At 38.7% G+C, this 20,353-nt stretch overlaps 1 protein-coding gene across 2 annotated transcripts in view; it reads left to right on the plus strand.

Moving 5' to 3' along the window:
- The window catches only part of LOC127415220 (DDB1- and CUL4-associated factor 1-like), a 174,971-nt gene that overhangs the window by 96,810 nt on the left and 57,808 nt on the right, over positions 1-20,353 (plus strand). For both annotated transcript variants that reach the window (XM_051653873.1, XM_051653872.1), the window contains exon 20: positions 18,004-18,097. In XM_051653873.1, coding sequence (XP_051509833.1) covers positions 18,004-18,097 — 94 coding nt within the window. The remainder of the gene's footprint in view (positions 1-18,003; positions 18,098-20,353) is intronic.

Consider the following 20,353-nt stretch of genomic DNA (forward strand, 5'->3'; position numbering starts at 1 on the left):
ATTTTACCACCACAGTGGTTAGGGGCCAATCAGTGACGGTGAACGTTGTCACATGGTGGTTGAAGGGCGGGGGAGGGAGTGCTTGCAAATTACACATTTATTGTGCATTATACTTTAAAAAAGTGCATCATTGAACACAAAATAAAAATTAAACCCTTTGTAAAATACCCCACATAACACACATACAAAACCTTTTGCACTGGATTAACATTTCTGTCTGTTATTGGACTATACTGTTATTGGGCAATTTTATAGGTCTGCGTCAGCAGTAGGGTTTTACTGTTAACTGTTAATTTTACTGTAAGAATTTAGAATCAACGGTTAAAAACTGTGAAATGCTTTATTTACACTTGGCAAAAATACATTGATTTCCTAATTTAAAGTGTTACGGAGGAAGTCAAGTCGAACCTCTCAAACAGTAGGCAGCCCTGACATGCTAAACAGCACTGAGGAAAAGAGCAACACTGTGCTATGTGCTAATGTTTTTTTTTTTTCATTATACATCACCTTTACAAATTTGTTTCATGATTTTACATGAGTAAAATTAACTGTTATATTTTGACACAATGTTATAGTTTCATGTGAAATAATCTAAAGGTAGAATCTATTAGACCTTGTTTTATATCAACAGTGGCAGTTGTATTTAAAGTTTCAAGATGTGTTTCAGCTAGTATTTTTTCATAAATACTATAATTTGTTGTTATTATTACTATTATTTAAGACTAGCTACACTGACCTAACCATGGTAAAGAGGAGCCTTTCCTCCTGTGTAATATGTATGTTCTGTTTGAATAATGTTTGAAATTAGGAAACAAATGGGATAATAATGGGCTCATTTAAGTAAATATGCTCTTCAATTTTTAAAAGGGCGGAGAGAAAACTTCCTGTAGTTTTTGTTATTGATGTCAACAACAAAAGTAATGTAACGATGCATGTCCTTGTACTTGAAAACCATTAACAAAACTGTGCAACATAAAAGGAAATGCGACCCAGGATACATTTAAATACAGGTTATGTTTTTACTATGGTGGGTCACCATTTGATTTTCAATGTAAAATCTGGGTGCTGAAGCAAAACCAGTTGAGAACCACTGAGTTAAAGGTACAGACAGGAGCAGTCTGGCTGCAATGTCGTGCACCTACAGTATATGTTAATTGTTAATCATAGGACAATACTTTAAAGCTCACACAGCTGATGTTATTTTTCATTTAGTAGTTCATTTAACATACTATGCTAACATGTAAACTAACATGCTTTAGTTATATAACATGTTATAGTTACATGCTATTTTTTTAATCATGTTTATAATCCAGTTTATTATAATTCTGTTAGCTTATTTATTTTATTTTCAAAAGGGAGACTTTTTTTACACCAATTAAAAAAAATGGTTTCAAGTTTCAATTATAAAGCGTTTGTTCATCCAAAAAAAAAAAAAAAAACCTTCTGTTTTCACTCCTTTTAAGGGTCATTGTAACTGATAATAATAATTGTGTAATACTATATACCGTGAAACTGTGATATTTTCTGAGACTGTTATCATACCGTGAAAATCTCATACCGTTGCAACCCTACTCAGAAGGATTATATTCCAGATGTCAGATTCTGTTAATATTGTGAAACTCCAGTATTCAACACAACTAAATATCACTAAACAACTGGACAATAATTAAATAGTTCATTCCTACCTTTGCTGGACGCTTCTCAATTGTCAGATGCTTTTAATTTTTGTAAGGATTTGTTTTGGGTTTTTTTCATCTAAGATGCGTGTCGAGAGATGAAAGTGCTGGTCCCTGGTAGACTTAAGTGCTTTTTTAATCAGCTATTTTCACATGCATCATATAAATATGTGAGATAAACAAGCCATCAACAGCATTAATAGAATATTACAACTTATATCTGCAATCAAGTGAACACACAATGGAGCTTGAACAGCTGAACTTGTTTAGAGAGTATTGTGAGGATTGCCCTGTGCATGATCCTGGTAAACTGAAGCACTTTTAATCACCTATTTTCAAGTGTGTCTTATATAGAGTATATATACAGTGCATTCAGAAAGTATTCAGACCACTTCATTTTTTCACATTTCGTCATATCGCAGCCCTATGCTAAAATACTAGAATTTTTCACATCAATCTACACTTCATACCCCATAATGACGAAGCAAAACCAGATTTTTGATAACTTTGTAAATGTATTAAAAAGAAAAAAAAACCTGAAATCACATTGACATAAGTATTCTGACCCTTTGCTATGACACTTGAAATTTAGCTCAGGTGCATCCCATTTCTCTGAAACATCTTTGAGATGTTTTTACACTTTGATTGGAGTCTACCTGTGGCAAATTCAATTGATTGGACAGGATTTGGAAAGGCACACACCTGTCTAAATGAGGTCTCACAGCTGAAAATGCATATCAGAGCAAAAACTAAGACATGAGGTCAAAGGAACTGCCTGCAGAGCTCAGAGACAGGATTGTGTTGAAGCACAGATCTGAGGAAGGCAACAAACAGTTTCATCTGTATTGAAGATTCCCAAGAGCACAGTAGCCTCCATAATTCTTAAACTGAAGAAATTTGGAACAGCCAGGACTCTTCCTAGAAATGGCCGCCCAGCCAAACTGAGCAATCGGAACTTGATGGTCACTCTGGTTGTGCCCCAGAGATCGTGTGCAGATGGGAGAAACTTGCAGAAGGACAACCATCACTGCAACACTTCACCGATGTGGGCTTTATGGCAGAGTGGCCAGATGGAAGCCTCATTGCAAGAAAGCAAAAAAGCACCTAAAGGACTCTCAGACTGTGAGAAACTAGATTCTCTGGTCTGATGAAACAAAGATTGAACAGTTTGGCCTCAATTCCAAGCGTCATGTCTGGAGGAAACCAGGCACCGCTCATCACCTGCACAATACCATCCCAAAGGTGAAGTTGTGGTGGTGTCATGCTATGGGGGTGTTTTTCAGTGGCAGAGACTGGGGGACTGGTCAGGGTTGAAGGAAAGCTAAACATAGCAAAATACAGAGAAATCCTTAATGAAAACCTGGTCCAGAGCGCTCAGGGCCTCAAACCGGGCCAAAGGTTCACCTTCCAACAGGACAGTGACCCTAAGCACACAGCCAAGACAATGCAAGAGAGGCATAGGGACAACTGTGAATGTCCTTGAGTGGCCCAGCCAGAGCCCGTACTTGAACCCAATCTTACATCTCTGGAGAGACCTGAAAATGGCTGTCCACCGACAGTCCCCATCCAACCTCTGACAAAGCTTGAGCAGATCTGCAGAGAAGAATGGTAGAAAATCCCCAAATCCAGGTGTGCAAAGCTTGTCGCATCATAGCCAAAAAGACTTGAGGCTGTAATCGCTGCCAAAGGTGTTTCAACTAAGTACTGAGTTAAGGGTCTGAATACTTATGTCAGTGTGATATTTCAGTTTTTTCTTTTTAATACATTTACGAAGTTATCAAAAATCTGTATTTTGCTTTGTCATTATGGAGTATGTAGTGTAGATTGATGTGAAAAAATAAAAATTTAAAGCATTTTAGCAAAATGCTGCAACATAAAACATGAAAAACATGAAGGGGGCCAAATACTTTTTGAATGCACTGTATATAGCATATTTATGAGCATATTATATAATCAGGTATATCAACAACAGTAATATACTGTAATATTATAACCTAAATCTGTGTATTATTGAAGTCAGTGAATGCACAACGGAGCTTGAGTTTTAGATAGAACGCATAAACGGACCCAAGCCCTTTTATCATGTTGTTTGTTGACATATCACAAATAAACTCTCCTCTGCCTGAGTTTGTGAAGGGATTTTGAGATTTGTAACTTCAGTCGGGGACAAATGGATGTGTAGTTGTTACACCTAGTCATGGTGTGTGTTTGGCTTGAGTTGCACGCTAAATGAGTATCTTGTGAATACGAAGTTTCTAAAAAACTGAAAATTGATATGCCTCTGTGATAAAGAATCCACAACACATACTAAAGATCTAATTCTTCATTATATTCATTAAATGACATTATTTCAGGAATTGATTTCAAGTTTGCATAAAGTCTTTATGTAAGTTGATATGTTTGTCACTTGCATAACTGCGGTGAGGTGGTTGTCACTGTGATGCTTGCAGCCTTAATGAAGGAGATACTATGTCAATGCCTTTTTAACTACCCTAGTGTCTAGTAGGCATTGCCTTGTGCATGTAAATCAGTAGCATGGCATACATTTCCCATAGCGTCATCTAGTGACGAAGCGTCGAAGTGACCTACTTTAAAGGGAACATTCTGGTTACGACTGTAACCTTGGTTGCTTGAAATGAGGGAACAAGTCACTTTGTAAACTTGCCACACTACTGATTTCTAGCTGTTAAGGGACGGAGAGAAACTCTCTCCTCCCTTCAATTGAAAAATCCAGTTTTAATTCCGGTTTAAATGCCCACGATTGAGCGCACATCAGGGGTGGAGCATAAAGCAGCATCTGCCAAAAGATTTGCGTGATTTTAGATTGTCGCTCCTGGGTGGAGTTCACTTATCGTCAGCCAATGATGCCTCATTCCCTCCTTTAAGGGAACCAAGATTACAGTCGTAACCATAATATTTCGTAGTGCATTAATAACAATTTCAGAGCCAGCTGCTCAGACAAACAAGCATATTGACATTTTGTGATGATGAAGCTACTTTTATTTATCTTTCAATATGTCCTGAGAGTGAAAATGACCTATGTTGCAAGATACTTGCAAGACTATTTTCATATGCCCCAGCATGTTGCGACCACCATTTCAGAGGCAGAGTTCCTATAGTTTTGAAAGTTTGGAAGATGCTTGAATTTTGAAATCCTTGAAAATGCTCGATTTTTCCTAGGTGTTCTGTTATAAAAGATCCAAAAATATTTCGAATTTGAAATGGATATTATGCATTCGAATGTAGGGCTGAAATGATTAGTCGATGTTATTGACAACGTCGACAATAAAAAAAAAAATTGTCGACAAAAAGTTTCGTTGTCAACTAGTCGTTTGATCTCATTTAACGTAACATGAGATCATATGAAACTAATGATGACGCGAGAGAGGAGCACAGCAGCTCACGCCTGACTGAGGAGAGGAAGAAAACACATGTCCAGATGCACTCTAAACTTTCCAAACAGCTTCAGGTGATGTAGATCGCAAAATATAAGGGAATTATAATGGAAAAATAAAAAATAAGGAAATACAGAAGCACTGTCATCGTAAAATAAAGCAGAGCCAGATCTGGCATTCCACTTAAGCAAAACCTGCATGTCAGAGCGTCTAAAAAGCAAACAACTTGGCATTATATCTTTAATGCATCCTTTATTAAAGTTCAAGTGATAAGGAAGTGCATCATAAACTACAAAAATGGCATTTCTCTGTGCGGTCAGCGCCACGTCTGTGAGTCGCGTGAAGGGGGAGAGATTGAAACTGCACCCAACTGAGGCACCTTCTGGCGCAGGGACGCCCGTCCCTCATGCGCGTTTGCTGTAGCTAGATTATAACGTGATGGATTGCGACGTATTGAATCATAATATACTGTAGCCTATGTATCACGTGTGTATCTTATTGTGAAGTAAATCGGCGATATGCAGCTCTTAAGGTTTTTTTTTTTTTTTTTTTGTGAGTTAAAGATGGATCGAAGTGAAAATAAAGGTGAGAGAGTGTAGTCTTAGCCCATTATACACTGCATCAAAGTTTTTGATCAGTCTTTTTTGGCTTGTTTTCCAAAAATAATATCTAAAACAACACATTTACATTAGTAGCTATACTGCAGAAGAAATTTTTTTTTATTAATGTTGAATACAATATTTAATATTTAAATATTTAAAAATATCTAAAAACAGCCTTATTATAACAAGAAACATTTACCTGAGAAGCAGCATATTTAGATTTGCTTTTAGAGAATATGTGGAAAACAAGACAAAAACTATTGATTTACAATAGGTTTTTTTTGCATTGAATTTTTACTGAACTTTTTTTCCTTGGAATTCAGTGTATGTCATTTAGAGGTATTTTTAAAAGATGATTTTGTCCTCTTTATTGTTAGTAAGCACGTTTAATACAACCTTAAGTTTAGGCACAAGCTGAATAACCAGTTAAGAGCTAATGATTAATCATTGCAATAATCAACGGAATAGTCGAATAATCGTTCTAATAATCGTTAGATTAGTCGATTATCAAAATAATCATTAGTTGCAGCCCTCTCTGCATCTTGCTTTGATGTTGTGCACACACAGAAGTACTGCATGTCTGACTGTGGTAGATTGGCGCCCAGGTGTACATCCCGCCACAAGCCGACACAGACCGGGCACTCAAGGATCTGTATGGGAGTATAAGTGAGCAGGAAACCGCACACCCTGAGGCCGCCTTCATTGTGACCGGGGACTTTAATAAAGCCAGTTTAAAATCAGTCGCACCAAAATACCACCAGCACATTAGTTTCAACACACGAGGGGACAGGGTTTTGGACCATTGCTACTCTCTCTTCCGGGATAGCTACAAATCCCTCCCCCGCCCACCATTTGGCAAGTCGGGTCATTCTTCCATTCTGCTTCTGCCTGCTTACAGGCAGAAACTGAAACAGGAAGCACCCACCCTCAGAAGGATCCAGTGCTGGTCGGACCAGTCAGACTCTACACTACAAGACTGTTTTGATCACACGGACTGGGAGATCACCACCTCTGATGACGACATCGAGCTTTATGCTGATAGCGTAATGTGTTTCTTCAAAAAGTGCATGGAGGACGTGGTTCCGACCAGAACAATACGGATCTAGCCGAACCAGAAACCATGGATAAATAATGATGTTCGCGCGGCACTTAATGCGCGGACCTCTGCTTTTAATTCCGGGAACACGGAGGAGCATAAACAAGCCACAGAACAGCAAAACGCCAGTACAGGAGCAAGATTGAAGGACAGTTTAACACCACCAACTCTAGAAGCATGTGGCAGGGAATTAACATCACAGACTTTAAAGGGAATAAAAACCCCACCATGAACACCGCTGCCTCTCTCCCGGATGAGCTAAATACTTTTTATGCTCGTTTTGAGGGAAATAACACCGCCCTCGCGGAGAGAGCTCTCGCGGCCGAAGCTACAGAGGTTAGTTCACTCTCCGTCTCTGTAGCGGATGTAACCCGATCCTTCCGACAGATGAATATCCGCAAAGCCACGGGTCCAGACGTCATCAGAGCGTGCGCGAATCAGCTGGCTGGTGTTTTTACAGACATTTTCAACCTTTCTCTCTCTTTGTCTGTAGTCCCCACATGCTTTAAAACATCCACCATTGTACCTGTTCCAAAGCAATCAAAAATAACTTGCTTAAATGACTGGCGTCCTGTTGCTCTGACCCCCATCATCAGCAAATGCTTTGAGAGACTAATCAGAGATTACATCTGCTCTGTGCTGCCTCTCTCTCTTGACAAATTGCAGTTTGCTTTCCGCAACAACCGCTCCACTGATGATGCCATTGCATCTACACTACACACTGCTCTCTCCCACCTGGAAAAAAGAACACTTATGTGAGAATGCTGTTTGTAGACTACAGCTCAGCATTCAGCACCATAAGTGCCCTCCAAGCTAGATGAGAAACTCCGGGCCCACTACTGTATTCTCTGTACACACATGACTGTGTGGCAACACATAGCTCCAATGCCATCATTAAGTTTGCTGATGACACGACGGTGGTAAGTCTGATCACTGTCAATGATGAAACGGCCTACAGAGAGGAGGTGCACACTCTGACACACTGGTGTCAGGAGCACAATCTCTCCCTCAACGTCAGTAAGACAAAGGAGCTTGTGGTGGACTTCAGAAGAAAAGACAGAGAACACAGTCCCATCACCATCAATGGAGCACCAGTGGAGAGAGTCAGCAGCTTCAAGTTCCTGGGTGTCCACATCACTGAGGAACTCACATGGTCCATCCACACTGAAGTCGTTGTGAAGAAGGCTCATCAGCGCCTCTTCTTCCTGAGACGGCTGAGGAAGTTTGGAATGAACCGCCACATCCTCACACGGTTCTACACCTGCACTGTAGAGAGCATCCTGACTGGCTGCATCTCCGCCTGGTACGGCAATAGCACCGCCCACAATTGCAAAGCACTGCAAAAGGTGGTGCGAACTGCCAGACACATCATCGGAGGTGAGCTTCCCTCCCTCCAGGAAATATATATACAAGGCGGTGTGTGAAAAAAGCTTGGAGGATCATCAGAGACTCCAGCCACCCGAGCCATGGGCTGTTCTCACTGCTACCATCAGGCAGGCGGTATCGCAGCATCAGGACCCGCACCAGCCGACTCCATGACAGCTTCTTCCCCCAAGCAATCAGACTTTTGAACTCTTGATCTCCCACGATCAAAATACATCTGCACTGCACTTTATTACCCTTACTCTTATATCTCACACCGGACTGTCATAAATTATATTATTATTATATTATATTCTCTCTTAACAACTGACTATCAACCGACAGCCTGAATGTCAATACAGTACAATACTGTACATTCTATATATACTACTATATATACTTTTTTATATATTTTTATTTTATTTTTTATTTTTATTGAATGTGTATCTATATAGTGCGTATTGTATACTGTACAGTGTATGTTATTATTTGTATATTGTTGTGTGTAATTGTGTATATCAGATGTTTAAATTGTGCTGTGTTAATCTGATGTTATTGTAAATTGGTATATGTTTCATCACTGTCACGACTGCTATGTTGATCGGAACTGCACCCAAGAATTTCACACACCATTGCACTTGTGTATATGGCTGTGTGACAATAAAGTGATTTGATTTGAAGAAATTATACCCACATCTCCTACTTCCAGCAACATATCGGGGTGCCATTTCAATGACTCCTGGCTGGAAGAGGAGACATAAAATATGGCTATGCTGAGGAGAGATCAACAACAAAGAATTCACGTTTAAGTATAAAAAAAAAAAAAAAAGGATATCAATGGATGTTTGCACTTAGCAGCCCTCATCGCCATTCTGAAGGTAGAAACTGAAACAAAGATTTCGATAAAACTTGAATTTACTAATAATTAACAATCAATTTGTAAAAGGGCAGAAAGTTAATGCATGCGATAAGTTGAGCTGTATAGTTAATATAATATCAAAATTGCGATGTGGCCCAGTGCAATTTATTAAAACCCCAAAAGTCTGCATTTTTATTAAATAAATGTACATATTGTCTGGATTAATATGGGCCAAGCAGGCCTACATTTTTTTTCAACTGTCTCAGCTGGTCGCAAACAGTGAACGAGCCACAAAAATTCCATTAATCTCAGGAGTGTTTGAGTTTGGTTTGCTATTAGTGCACGGCAGTGTTGTAGTCCACCTAAACAGAGATCAAGTCAAGACCAAGACCAGAGTGTATCGAGACCGAGACAAGACCAAGACTTTGAGGGGTTGAGACCAAGTCGAGACCAAGACCAAGGCAAGGCGAGACCGAGTCAAGACCAAGACCAGTCCAGTGCGATTCCCACACTGCATGACACACGATAAAATTTGGAACATGCAAACTATAGACACTCCTCAAATTGATCTGAAAGATTTATTTATTTATTTACAGTATTTTCCAGAATTAAAGTTGTACCTGACTATAAGTCGTACTGTGTTAAAATAGCGTTGTTGATAGAGAGAAAAAAAAACAAGTCGCACTGACAGAGTTTGGATACAGGCACTAGGAACCGGGAGCAGCCGCCCAGCCTCCATTCACTGGTTCAGATGTCAAACGCGCTCCGTGAAGATTACAGTACCTCTGAATCTACACATCGTATCACGGTGTTTTTGGACTTGTTTAAAAGAGGAGAATTTGCTTTTAGGAATCGTATGTAACAGTTTCTCATTCTCTTTGCTTCATGAGAAACGCGACAAGTAAGCCACATCTGTTCATAACATCCGTAACTATGCTGTGCACAAATAAACAGCTTTTAGTCTTTGAGTAAAACAATACACCTGTTGTATTCTATTCATTCGGTTTACTGTGCATCATTTGGTGGGCATGTGAGGAGTTGAGTTTGACAGTGGACTAGAGTTTGTTAGAACAGTAATGTTATGATGGACAAAATATTTAAACTGGTTACATAAAATACTTTGTAATGGAAAATATACTGAATTGGCAACTTTAAAACTCTTCTACCATCTCTATACCTTCACTAAAATACTGGGGAAAAAAAACTATCTTGAGGAATTTTATAATTTTCTATGGCACACTTGACGATCTTTCACTGCACACTAGTGGGCACAGTGGTTGGGAAACACTGGTTTAGGTAGCCAAATTGTATTACAGAAGATTTGGCTGACATCTCTCAGAAGGCCACAGTTTCTTCTCCTGTCTCCCGCATTCACTTTCTTGGAGTGTGTGTGAAGGGGGGCGGGGAGGGGTGACAGCCATTAACAGTAACAAAAATTTCAAATTAGAAATGAGTGAAGTTATTGCTTGCATTTGAAGCAGGAAGTTTTACATCCAAGTAATGATGTTAACAAATAAACCAGACAATGCACAGGCAATTTAGTGATATCCCCGCAGTTGTTGTCTTGACCGGTTTTGAAATAAAATCCTGAGTCTTCTTTGAGACTGAGACAAGACAGAGTAAAAATGCGGTTGATTACGAGACTAGACCGAGACCTTCAAAAAGTGCCAAAACTGATCTCGAGTACTACAACACTGGTGCATGGTGCATTTTTGTTATGTGCATTGAGAATGCAAAGTGTTACAAGATAATTTTATTTTCACAGAATTCAAAACATTCTTCTTATAATGTGACACTGGAGCACAGAAGAGGAGGTGGTGGCATTTCACCACATTTTAAATCTCACCACACTGAGACAGCGTTTTTGACAGCGAAAATTTTCGAAAACACTCTCCCAAGTGGATACATTTGAAAACACTGTCTTTGCATTATAGTGTGGACAGGGGAAAAGGAGATATCTGAAAATGATGACGTATTTGTTTTCATGTGATGTTTTTGTGATCAATTCAACCCAGAACATTCAAGATGGCGGTCCATGTTGTAACGGGGTTGTTGTGCCTGCTATTGACTTTGATGGCATTGTTAAAGATAAATGTTACTTTGTACAAGCTTCACATTGCCTTCCTTCAGAGGCAACAGGAAGTTTACTCAGAATTGCTGTCAGATAACAGAACACGAGGACAGTTGCTTTTCAGACCGTACATGGAACTGTGATTTTTCGCTTGCGCATTAAGGGAATTTAAGAGTTTTCATACCTTTTAGTGTGGACACGAAATTTTTGGAAAGCACTTGAAAACAGCAGTGTGGATGGAGAGCATTTGAAAATGAAAACTGCATTTTCAAATGTATCTGGATTAGTTAAGCATGTCATTCTGAGTCCGAGATGTGCATAAAGCCTTGTTTATACTTGATGTGTCCGCTTTAAGCTCGTCATTCTGAGTCCGGAATACGCATAAGTGGTTTTGCGCCTCTTTAATGGAGCGTGTCTTACTGTACATGAGAACTCTAGTTTTGTGCAATGAAAGGTAATCATTATTAAGACTGTTTATTGAATATCTGGCTGAATATCTATATACTTAAGCAAAGCATTCACCGTAGTAGGACTACATCGCAGCATAGAGATTTATTTGTGAGGTAGTGTATGTGCTTCAAAGATGGCATATTTCATTTATAATTTTAACAAACATTATTCCTTTTATATAATGCTTAACAGATCATAAGTTAAAATACATTCAAATAGTTGTGAATATCATTGTAACAGATGTTCGTATTTGGGTCAAAAATGAGGAAGCGGGACACGGCGATTCCAACTCAGGAATGTCACTTTTTATTAACAGAAAGTAAACACGTTCGCTTAAAGCGCAACTGTTGAAACATGGCAGCAGTCAACACACAAACAGCTTCTCAGCTGGGCTCTCTCCCCCTTTCGGTGGACTGGGCCATCTTTTATCTCCCCCGACTCTCACTGTGAACATGGAAATGGTTATTAGTCACAATTCATCTCAGGTGGATGTCCTTACCGCTTTCTCTCTCCCCAGACAGGCGCTTGACCACGCCCTCACTTCCACAGTTATTATTATTTGTTATATATTTCACTGTATATTCATACAGTGACAATAAAAGGTATGTGGACCCTTTGGAATTTGCTGGATTTCTGCATTAATTGGTCATAAAATGTGATCTCATCTTCATCAAAGTCACAAGTATAGACAAACACAATGTGCTTAAGTTAACAACACACAAACAGTTATATTCTTTCATGTCTGTATTGAACACATCCTATGAAACATTCACAGTGCTGTGGAAAAAGTGAACCCTTGGATTTAATAACTGGCTGATCCTCCGTTGGCATCAATCACCTCAACCAAGCATTTCCGGCACCTACGGATTAGATCTGCACAATGTTCAGAAGGAATTTTGGACCTTCCTTACAGTACTGATTCAGCTCAGCCATATTATTAGGATGTCTGGTGTGAACGGCTCTGAGTTTATTCCACAGCATCTCTATTAGGTTAAGGTCTGGGCTTTGACTGGGCCACTCCAAAAGGTGGATTTTCTTTTTTTGAATCCATTCTGTAGTGGATTTACTTCGATGTTCAGGGTCATTGTCCTGCTACATCCCCCAACTTTTACTGAGCTTCAGTTGGCACACAGCCACCCTGACATTATCCTGTTGGATATCTTGATAAACTTTGGAATTAATTTTTCCCTTGATGGCATGAGGTCCAGGCTCCGAAACAGCAAAGCAGCTCCAAATCATGATGCTCTCTCCACTTCACCAATGGGATGATGTTTTCATGTTGATATGTGGAGCCCTATTTACACCATACATAGTGCTCAAAACTGTCCACAAATCATTTTCCCAGTAGAGTTGTGGAGTGTCAATGTGGTCTTTGGTAAACTTCAGGCGTGCAGCAATGTTTTTGTTGGAAAGCAGCGACTTCCTTTGTGGTCTTCTGCCATGGACACCATGCCTGTTTAATGTTTTCCATATAGTAAACTCATGAACCGAAATGTTAACCAGTTCCAATGATTCCTTCTAGTCTTTAGCTGTCACACTAGGGTTGTTTTTTACCTCATTGAGCATTCTGCGGTGTGACTTTTGAGTCATCTTGGCTGGACGGCCACTTCTAGGGAGAGTAGCCACAGTACTAAATCATCTCTATTTATTGACAATTTGTCTAACTGTGGACTGAATTATCTAAGCTCTTCGAAATAACTTTAAGCTGGAAAGGGTTACATGGCAAACAACAATTCTTGATCGTAGGTCTTCTAAGATTTCTTTTTTTGCAAGGCATGGTCCTCGTCAGCAGATGCTTCTTGTGAAAAGCAAACTTGAAGTGTTTTTTTTTTAATAAGTCAAAGTAGCTCTAACCCACACCTCCAATCTTGTTTCATTAATTGGATTCCAGGTTTGCCAACTCCTGACTCTAATTAGCTTTTGTTGACATCATTAGCCTAGGGGTCCACATACTTTTTGTAACCTACACTGTGAATGTTTGAATGATGACACTGATGAGCCAAAACATCATGACCACCTGCCTAATGGTCCTCCGCTTGCCGCCAAAACAGCACCGACCCCCCGAGGCATGGACTCTACAAGACCCTTGAAGCTGTGGTATATGGCATCAAGACATTAGCAGCAGATCTTTCAAGTCCTGTAAGTTGCGAAGTGTATTGGACTTGTTGGTCCAGCACTGAAATAAGGACATATAACACATACTAAACATTTGTTCACAAGACTTTTGAGAACTGGATCTTGTAGCCTCGAGTTTTTGCTGCACAATGATGTGAAAACATCCTGGTCACTCATTCATACAAAACAATATAGTCATTTAACTTTTGAAAGACACTTTTAGTGTTAGAAAGTCCATATGCGTGGAGGCGTGGATGATCATGAATATTGATGTGATTCACACCTGAGGACCCCTCCCCTGAGAGAGAATGAATGTGAGGAGACTTAATGATTGAATGTATTGTTTGTAGCTTATTCACAAAATCAAGTTTAAGTTAAAAAGTAATCTTGATTATACATTTTCTTTACATAAAGACTTAACTTTAGACCTACACTACCGTTTAAAAGTTTTAGATCTGTGATATTTTTTAAATGTTTTTAAAAGAAGTCTCTTCTGCCCACCAAGGCTGCATTTATTTGATCCAAAATACAACAAAAACAGTGATATTATGAAATATTTTTACAATTTAAAATAACGGATTTCTATTTGAATATATTGTAAAATGCAATTTATTCCTGTGATCAAAGCTGAATTAGCATCATTACTGCAGACTTCAGTGTCGCATGATCCTTCAGAAATCGTTCTAATATGCTGATTTTCTAATATGAGCATATTTACAGCACATTTTACACATTTACACCTGAACAGATATTTGCAAGCACAAGCTTCGTTGATGATTATGAGGCAGCATAAATACTAGTTAAAATATAATCTAAACATTCATATTATTTTTATATCATATTACATATATTTATATTATACAGCATACAATTTAAATACCTGCTTTAGCCGAAACAGCATTTAAATGTAACTAAATCTTGCCTATTAGGACATATTTCAAATTTCAGTACTCTGAATCCTGGCTGGCAAGTCTGGAAATAGTCCAACTAGTAAAATATGTACATGTTTATATAAAATAGCATGTCAACTAATGTACGTAAAACTAAAAGACTTACTCATCTGAAATTGTATCCTCGGCTGGATCAAGTCGCTCTTCAAAATGCAAACATTCATCGTCGGATTCCCGCTCTTCTGAGGAAAATGTGAACTCTTCGTCACTATCCAGGAGCTTCCTCGCCTATGTAGCGTGCCATCTTCCAAACGTGCAGAAAAGTGAATGAACTTGATGCTTTTTAAGGCACTGTTGGGGGTGTTTACCATTTGCATTGATCGCCTCAGCACATTACCGTATGAATGGCGCCCTCTGCCTGTGGTTGGGATCACATTAGCGATAATTAGCTGAGCCAGGAGAAACTGTACATCACTTTGTTTCATACAGATTACATTGCAGGAGAATATTTGTTTTAAATTTTGAATTGTTTTATTTAAAAGTAGACATTTTAAGCTTTCTTTAGACATATGTTTCATGTTTGTCTGATAAGTATTCGCGGAGTTTCAGAAAGATGCTCGCGGAGACAGAGACGGCTGAAAGCACATCCTGTTTATTTTCTTTATTTTACAAAAACACAAGGTTTTGTTGTTATTGTGAGTGTACACATAAAAGTAGACCCTTTATAGTTTCTAATGATGTCTTACACTTATCTGTATGCCCAAAAATGGAGTATTTTAAGTTGTTTCCACTGTTATGAGTCCCCTCTGGCTAAACAGCATGAATACAATGCCAATATTAGTTAGTTATGTGTAGTACAAGTAAAGATTTAAAATGAATAATCTAAGTGTTAGGGGCCAATGTTTAAACAAAAAGCTTTTGTATTAACTGCAAGTTAAATGACTTAAGTCTTAGAATTTACATTCTTAACTGCGGAAATGCAAACAGATGCATTGTCTTTTGTTATTGGGCTGATGAAGGCTTTAGCTGGCAATTAATTTATCTATGTATTCCATTTTAAGAGTGTAGTCCATCCTTTGACCAAGGTGATGCAGGCAGAGGTCAGTAAGGTGCACTGCAGTTTGACTGTAAGCTTGAGGCAGATTACTTTCCGGTGGAGTCCATCTTAAGTCCAAGTTTCAGGCAGTGTCCAGTGAAATATCCCATGTCTGACGGTTGGTGCTGGCATCCTTTCATCCTCTGTGAAATCCATCGTAGTAGACTGAGGTGATATCAGGTTGGCACAGGCTGCAGTTAGTCGTCATTACTCAGCAACACATAGTAGTGGGAGTCGGACATCAGGCAGGACCGGAGCTGGATCTGGAAGGCTCTGGTAACCTCAGGATACAGTGGTGTGAAAAAGTGTTTGCCCCCTTCCTGATTTCTTTTTTTTTTTGCATGTTTGTCACACTTAAATGTTTCAGATCATCAAACAAGTTTAAATATTAGTCAAAGATAACACAAGTAAACACAAAATGCAGTTTTTAAATGAAGGTTGTTATTATTAAGGGAAAACAAAATCCAAACCTACATGGCCCTGTGTGAAAAAGTGTTTGCCCCACCTGTTAAAACATAACTGTGGTTTATTACACCCGAGTTCAATTTCTCTAGCCACACCCAGGTCTGATTACTGCCACACCTGTTCTCAATCAAGAAATCACTTAAATAGGACCTGCCTGACAAAGTGAAGTAGACCAAAAGATCTTCAAAAGCTAGACATCATGCCGAGATCCAAAGAAATTCAGGAACAAATGAGAAAGAAAGTAATTGAGATCTATCAGTCTGGAAAAGGTTATAAAGCCATTTCTAAAGCTTTGGGAGTCCAGAGAACCACAGTGAGAGCCATTATCCACAAATGGCGAAAACATGGAACAGTGGTGAACCTTCCCAGGAGTGGCCGGCCGACCAAAATTACCGAGAGCGCAGCGACGACTCATCCAAGAGGTCACAAAAGACCCCACAACAACATCCAAAGAACTGCAGGCCTCACTTGCCTCAGTTAAGGTCAGTGTTCATGACTCCACCATAAGAAAGAGACTGGGCAAAAATGGCCTGCATGGCAGAGTTCCAAGACGAAAACCACTGCTGAGCAAAAAGAACATTAAGGCTCGTCTCATTTTTGCCAGAAAACATCTTGATGATCCCCAAGACTTTTGGGAAAATACTCTGTGGACTGACGAGACAAAAGTTGAACTTTTTGGAAGGTGTGTGTCCCATTACATCTGGCATAAAAGTAACACCGCATTTTAGAAAAAGAACATCATACCAACAGTAAAATATGGTGGTGGTAGTGTGATGGTCTGGGGCTATTTTGCTGCTTCAGGACCTGGAAGACTTGCTGTGATAAATGGAACCATGAATTCTGCTGTCTACCAAAAAATCCTGAAGGAGAATGTCCGGCCATCTGTTCGTGACCTCAAGCTGAAGCGAACTTGGGTTCTGCAGCAGGACAATGATCCAAAACACACCAGCAAGTCCACCTCTGAATGGCTGAAGAAAAACAAAATGAAGACTTTGGAGTGGCCTAGTCAAAGTCCTGACCTGAATCCTATTGAGATGCTGTGGTATGACCTTTAAAAAGGTCGAAACCCTCCAATGTGGCTGAATTACAACAATTCTGCAAAGATGAGTGGGCCAAAATTCCTCCACAGCGCTGTAAAAGACTCATTGCAAGTTATCGCAAACGCTTGATTGCAGTTGTTGCTGCTAAGGGTGGCCCAACCAGTTATTAGGTTTAGGGGGCAATCACTTTTTCACACAGGGCCATGTAGGTTTGGATTTTGTTTTCCCTTAATAACAACTTTCATTTAAAAACTGCATTTTGTGTTTACTTGTGTTATCTTTGACTAATATTTAAACTTGTTTGATGATCTGAAACATTTAAGTGTGACAAACATGCAAAAAAAAAAGAAATCAGGAAGGGGGCAAACACTTTTTCACACCACTGTATGTATCCCGAGGTTAAGACAGGGAGACAAATATTATAATATTAGAGTAGATGCCATTCACTTTAAAACAGGATTATAGAGTATGAGACGTGTTTCCGGTTCTGGCAGACATTACTTATACAGCATAACTATGAGTTGATGGATAAATTAGATGTATGCCAGGCTGAAAATATGATTCTTTAGTCTAGACTTAAACTGAGTGTGTGTCTAAGTCCCCATCAGTGTTTGGAGCACAGCACTGTGAATGTCCATTTGGGATGTGTTCAATAAAGACATGAAAGATTATAATTTTTGTGTGTTGTTAGCTTGAGCACACTTTGTCTATACTTGTAACTTTGAAGATGAGAACACATTTTATGACCAATTAATGCAGAAAACCAGCTAACTACTGTGCCACTTTAAATACTCTCTCTTTGAACTAAGGACAATGTGTTAGGTGTTACTATGATATCTATGATCCTCCATGTTTCTGAAGCTGTTTGCTTTGACTCAAGCATCAGTGGGATTTGAGAACATTTCATCTTCTTCACACTGTACCAGCTCTAGATCAGTGCAGGATTGTTTTCAACAACAATGGAACTGTCATTTACGGAGGTAAGAAACACACACACACACACACAAGCAAGCATAAAATGGTGTCCTTAATATCAGTTAAACAAGTTTAAAACAACACAATTGCAGCAAGTGTATGCGTTTTGCGAGGATCCAGATGCTTTGACTGGTAATGGCCTGTGCTCCGTTCTTCCTACGGCAATTAAAGGAATAGTTCACCCAAAAATTATTCTGATTCTATCACCCTTATGCCGAAATAAACTCGTATGATTTTCTTCTGTGGAACATAAAGATGTGATGACATAAAATTATATTCAAAGATATTTATGTGTATAGATATTTGCAGAGAACCATCACCATGAATTTTTACATTGGCCAAACAAAGTTATTTTAAAAGGCTATGATACTTTCTGGACCTGACAAAGCATGGAAACAGCCACAGCAACAACAATAAAGAGATAAGGCTGACAAGTTGTAAATAAATTAAATGTGTAACTTCAATTATTTTCAGTTGCTTTTTTTTTTTTTTTCTCAGAAGGTTTTTTTTATTTCAATGTCAGATGTTAATGTACTTAGATGAACTTAACAAATAATTTAATTGTATTGTGATACAGGTTATGCAATGGCATAAATACTTATGTAAGAAGGCTAGGCACACTGTTCTAATTAAGTTATGTACTTTTTCAGGAATTTCAGTAGTCAAATGTTTAGTTAAATAACTGAAATTGTCATTAAATGTGAATACTGCAAAACACAGAAGACTCCAAATAGCTTTTTTTTTTTTTTTTTTTTATTTTTTTTAGGGTTAGCATTTTTTCATTAAAAATGTTATGCATGTTGTTTTTCTTAAAACTACATAAATGGGGAGTCGCGTGGTTAAAAGGGGTCCTGCGCGGGGTTAATGTGCACGTTTTCCTTTTTTCTGGTTTTTTTTGTTTGTTTTTTTGTTCTGGGGAAAGTTCGGGGGTTGATTGGTGAAACAATGTTGGAATGTGGTCTTTTTTATTTTTGACACACAATCTATTTTTTTCTAATATGTAAAAATTGAATGTTAATATGAGTGGATTGTCTCTCTCCACGTGGAATGTGAATGGGTTGGGGCACCCCATAAAAAGGAAGGTTATTTCTTTTCTTAAACGTAAGAAATATGATAGTGTTTCAAGAAACGCATCTTTCCCTGCAGGAAGCTGAAAAATTTGGGAAGATAAGGGGTGGACATGTGTCATTACATTGATAAGTAAACATCTACAATTCAAATGTCTCAAACAGATTAAAGATAAATTAGGAAGAGTCATTGTTTTAATTCAGGGGCAAAGGTTGATTTTGGCTAATATTTACGCACCTAATGGTGAAGATCAGGGATTTTATAGATCTTGAAGGGATGTTGCAAGATGCTGGCACCCCTCATGATATAATATTGGGAGGAGACTTTAATCTTTTGATGAACTCAGCCCTTGATCATAGTGAAGCAAAAGTGTGTAAGCCCCCTAGAGCAACATTGATGCTTCATAAGATGTGTACAAATCTTGGTCTTACAGATATTTGGAGACTTTTGATCCCATCTGGTATGGACTATAATTTTTTTCATCAGTCCATAAGATTTATTCTAGAACAGATTTTTTAAAAATATATATTTAAGTCCCTCATTTCTTTTGTTGTTGATTTGCTCAATTGGAAACATTTTAGTCTCAGATCACGCCCTGGTGAGTTTAGAGGTATTGCCACATATGGAGAAAAATAAACCATATAGTTGGCGCTTTAATGTATCCCTTTTGCAAAATCCTGAATTCCAACCAATTCTAAAGGTTGAAATCAATGTCTATATGGAGACCAACTGGTCCTCAGTATCCTCTGTGGGCGTGGCTTGGGAGGCACTTAAGGCGGTTCTTAGGGGTCGGATCATACAGTATGCCTCATTCATCAAAAAATCGAGTTGGAAGGGAATATTAAATGTGCCGAGGCAGAGCTGAAGCGCCGAATGTCGTCTGATGGCCTCAGAGAATTGACCCGATTGAAATACAGATATAATACTATTTTGTCACAGAAGGTGGTGTTTTGGCTATTCAGGGCAATACAGTCATATTTTGAGTCGGGGGACAAAGCAGGGAAGCTTTTGGCTAGATATATAAAACAGAGCGAGTCTTTTTCTACCATTCCCTCAGTGAAATCTGCTGGTGGTGAAATATTTACCTATTGATATTAATAATGCTTTTAAAGAATTCTATCTTGATCTCTATAGTTCCATGTCTTCGTCTACTGATGAAGATATTAGAAACTTTGTGAAACCATTAGAACTCC

The sequence above is a fragment of the Myxocyprinus asiaticus genome, chromosome 24 (assembly GCF_019703515.2).
Source record: "Myxocyprinus asiaticus isolate MX2 ecotype Aquarium Trade chromosome 24, UBuf_Myxa_2, whole genome shotgun sequence".
Lineage (NCBI taxonomy): Eukaryota > Metazoa > Chordata > Actinopteri > Cypriniformes > Catostomidae > Myxocyprinus > Myxocyprinus asiaticus.